The 4,450-nt window shown below is 39.6% G+C and overlaps 1 protein-coding gene across 1 annotated transcript; it reads right to left on the reverse strand.

Moving 5' to 3' along the window:
* Positions 1 to 1,548: 1,548 nt before the first annotated feature.
* On the reverse strand, positions 1,549 to 2,124 carry LOC145286365 (uncharacterized). The gene has a single exon (XM_080135299.1). The coding sequence runs from the start codon at positions 2,122 to 2,124 to the stop codon at positions 1,549 to 1,551; it is 576 nt and encodes a 191-aa protein (XP_079991425.1).
* Positions 2,125 to 4,450: the final 2,326 nt, after the last annotated feature.

The raw sequence follows: 4,450 nt of genomic DNA on the forward strand, positions 1-4,450 counted from the left end.
AAAGGTAAACGAAGGAGAGGAATTTAGACATGGTATGGATCAACTACAAAATGGCGTACGACAGGATCTCGCAAACATGGATAATTGAATGCGTAAAAATGTATAAAATACTAAGCAGGATCATCAATGCAATTGAAAATGCAATGAGAATATGAAGACTGAAATTGACAGCTGATGGACAACACATAACGGAAATTAACATACAAAGAGACATCTTCCAAGGAGATTCACCATCACTATTGCTGTCCATCACAGCCATGATGCCCCTAACCAATATACTGAGAAAATGACAAGCTGGATACAAGTTCTCTAATACAGAGGAAAGAATGACCCATCTATTGTACATGTACGACTTGACACTTCGTAGAAAAGAAACTAAAAATAAACACTACAATAATCTTCAGTCAGGATATCTAAATGGAGTTTGGTATGGAAAAGTGCGCACTACTAGTTATAAGAAAGGAAAAGTGCGCACTACTAGTTATAAGAAAGCAAAAAATGGAAACAAAAGAAAACATGGAACTACTCTACCAAACAGAGATCAGGGCCCTGGGGGAAAAAGATGCCTATAAATACTTGGAAGTTCTGGAAGCAGACATGATCAAAGCAAGAGAAATAAAAGATAGAATTTGAAAGGAATACCTCAGGAGAAGAAGAAAACATCTCGAAACTAAATTATACAGCAGAAACCCTCTCTCTCTCCCTCTCTCTCTCCCTCTCTCTCTCTCCCTCTCTCTCTCTCTCCCTCTCTCTCTCTCTCTCTCAGACAGTCGATTTCGACGATGACGTGGAGGTCGGTTAATGTCCGTGTCGAAGGTGTGATGTGAGTCCGATCGGAGCTCTGAAACCCAGGCCGAAGATGTGACACCTGATGACAGGAAATCCGGGTAGTAGCGCCTGTGGTCACGCACTTTTTGCTTCCCAAGCAGCAATGGTTTTATCTATAATGGCATCGGCTGCGCCTGATACTACACTTCTCCAAACTATACGAACTTTAACTTTTCTTCTCCAGTCGTTGAATTGGTTTGGATTTTTCAAATGTCTCTTGAACACGTCTTTATAGCGCAGTTTCGATGCACCTAGGGGTCGTGTACCTTGTTTGAGTTCACCAAAGAAAACTGCTTTTGGTAGTTTGTTGTCTGACATGCGCTTAAAATGCCCTGTACAGTTGGTTTGTTACGATTATTTCTTCAGCACTGGGCATTTTGGCTTTTTCTAGTATTTCAAAATTCGATACATGGTCTCTCCAAGAGATATCGATTAGGTGACGGAGATACCTTTTTTGTATCAGGTTTAATCTCTTGAAGTGTCGTTTGTAGAGAGTCCAGGTTTCTGACTTGTACAGGAGTGATGGTAGGACAATAACTCTGTACACTTTCATATTGGTCTTTAATCTGATTCCTCTCTTCCACAGACGGTCTCTCAATTTTTCGAAGGCTGATGTAGCCGCTTGGGTCTGCTTTGACAGTTCTTCATCGATTTTTCCAGTGTTCGTAATGGTACTGCCCAGGTAGGTGAACTGTTCAACTTCCGCCAACGGGGTACCATTCAGGAGTATTCTGTGGGATTAATCTTTGTATCACAAGTGTCTTGAATCAGAATTTCTGTTTCCTTGATGTTGGTTGTCAGTCCAAATTTCTTGAATGCTTCGGCAAATGCTATCACTAAATCTTGCATTGCTTGGGGGCTCTGGATCACAAGTGCTGAATCATCAGCAAAGAGTAGCTCCTTGATCACTAACAAATGTGTCCTGGTTTTTGTTCTCAGGGGTCTGAGGTTGAAAATGTCACCATTATTTCTGATTTGGATGTAGAGATCACCAAGTTCTTCAACCATGCTTTTCAGGACAGCAGATTGTAAACAGAGTTGACGCGAGGACATAGCCTTGTTGACGCCGTGTCCAACTGAGCATCCGTTACCCCTGCAAACGCAAGCATTCATGCACTCATGGAAACTGCGAAGTACTCTTGTGAAGGTCTGTGGGTAACCATAGCGTCTATGTAACTTCAAAAACATGCCTCTATCAACTGTGTCGAAGGCCTTGCACAAATCTACAAATGTGACAATGAGAGGTTGATGTTGTTCAATAGACTTTTCCTGTAATTGTCGGAGGTCAAAGATCATATCTTATGTGGATCTGTTGGCCCTGAATCCACATTGGCTCTCCGGTAGAATGTCTTCAGCCAAGGACTGTAGTCGATACTGTAGGATTTTGGCCATAATCTTCCCAGCAACAAACAGAAGGGAGATTCCTCTGTGGTTCCCGCATTCCGCCCTATCCCCTTTTCTCTTATTCACTGTCACAATGTTGGCATCTTTGAAATCCTGGGAAACCTGCTGTTGTTGTCCAGATGTTGTGGAAAATTTATAGTAATTGACTTCTCAGGACTTCTTAACTATGCTTCCTAACTTCTGATGGCCATGTCAAGTTCATCTGCTGTTGGTAAATCATCCATTTGGTATCTAATAGGCAGTTGAGGTATGTTATCAACTCCATCTTCAGCACGTGTTTCTAGGTTCAACAGAAGTTTGAAGTGTTCCTTCCATCTCACCATTATCGTGCGTTTCTCCGTATGGAGCACACTGCCATAAATGCTCTTCACATGGTCCAAGCAGGCACCTTGTGGTCCGTACACTTCCTTCAACGATGCAAAGAACGCTTTAGAGTCATTTCTGTCTGCCAGGTTCTGAATTTCAGCTGCTTTTTTCGTAAACCAGACGTTTTTTATTTTCCGCAGTTCTCTTTTAAGTTAAAATTTTACACTTTTTTTCTTGTCCCTTGCTGCTCTTGTGCATCTTTCTTTCAGGGTCTTTTGAAACAACAGGTTTTTCTTTTGAATGAATGCCATGTTCTTTTTATTAGATTCATCAAATAAATCTGCATGTTTCCTACTTGGTTTACCAAGTACTTCAGTTGCAGAGGTGAACATAGCATTTTTCAGTTTTTCCCACTGTTCTTCTGTGGTGGCAGTTGGTGTTGTGAGACTATCGGATATTTTGTGTGCTAGTTTGTCTTTGACATTTTGGTCCTTTAATGATTCGGTATTTAGTTTCTATGGTTGTTTTGGTCCTTTCTTCTTGAACGAAGGAGGCTTTGGTTTTATGTTGCATCTGGCACGGATCATGTAGTGATCAGTACAACATTCAGCTCCTCTCATAGCCCTAGTACTGCGAAAGTCCTTTAGATCTTCTATTCTTGTGATTACATAATCCAAGAGAGTGGTGTGCTTGGATTTCGGATGTTTCCACGAGCAGTGCCATTTGTCTGGATAGTTGAAGAACGTGTTTATTATATCAAGTCCGTGTTCGGAGCACTTTGATAGCAACAGTTCGCCATTCGAGTTTATATTTTCGTTTTCCAAATTTACCCATTATTTGTGGCCATGCTGCATGATCTTTTTCCACTCTAGCATTGAAGTCACCGAGTACAATGAGTTTTTCGGCAAAATCAACAAAACAGAAAACAGATGAGAAAGAAAATGGGAAGAGAAACAACTGCATGAAGATTCATAAGGATGACAAAAGATGATACTAACGAAAACACTTAGACATGGATGCGAAAAGAACACATAAGCCGAGGAACTTAATCCCAAATAACCGCAGCACAAGATAATTCGATAAGAACCAACCACATCAAACCAAAGATCGACAAGACACAAGAAAGGATTAAATGCAGACTCTGTGGACAAAGAGACGAAATGATAAACCATATACAGGTGGGTCAAAAGTCACTGGCCCAATTTAATTTTCAATAATTTCTTTTATTTGTAAGTAGTTTTTAATTTTTTAATATTTTTTGTTATTTTTTTTCAGATTCTGAAAATTAATTATGGAAAACTCAATATCGTCCAACGTACAAAAGTTGTACAGATTTTACTATCAAACTCAAGGCTCAATAATTCAAACCCAAAGAGTCTATCGAAGACATTTGAATGTGAGAGATGCACATATCGTGGGGATATCTAAAAGCAAAAGATTTTTGTCAACAAGCGACAATCTTTAAAGCTAAGGAAAACATCAATAGAGAAATAAGAGAAATAAGGCCAGAAACCTTGGAAAAGGTTATGGCAGAGGTAATCAAAAGAGTTCAAATTTGTGAAGCAGAAAATGTAAGGCACCGAAATTCAAGTAAAGACCAATGGTTGCTGCCAAATAAAAGTCAATGGTACGAGGTTGTTATTATAACGCAAAATCACCTGTAAAGGTTATCGAAAGGAGTGGAGAGTACTGAAAATATGGGGAGACTTGTTGTCACTCAGACTCAAAATGACACCACGAGTTGTCCTCAAATTTAAATCTTTGATGTTAACTTGTGTCACTTCTCCTAATGAGTATAATAATAATGGATCAAGTTTTTTCGATAGACGTTGCTGACCTATTGATTTTTCATCGCATTCATACTAGAAATCATTAATAAATTATTACACACAACTTTCTTCCGTAACTCCTG

Source organism: Euprymna scolopes, chromosome 10 (genome assembly GCF_053919585.1).
Source record: "Euprymna scolopes isolate OS-2025 chromosome 10, ASM5391958v1, whole genome shotgun sequence".
NCBI classification, from domain to species: domain Eukaryota; kingdom Metazoa; phylum Mollusca; class Cephalopoda; order Sepiida; family Sepiolidae; genus Euprymna; species Euprymna scolopes.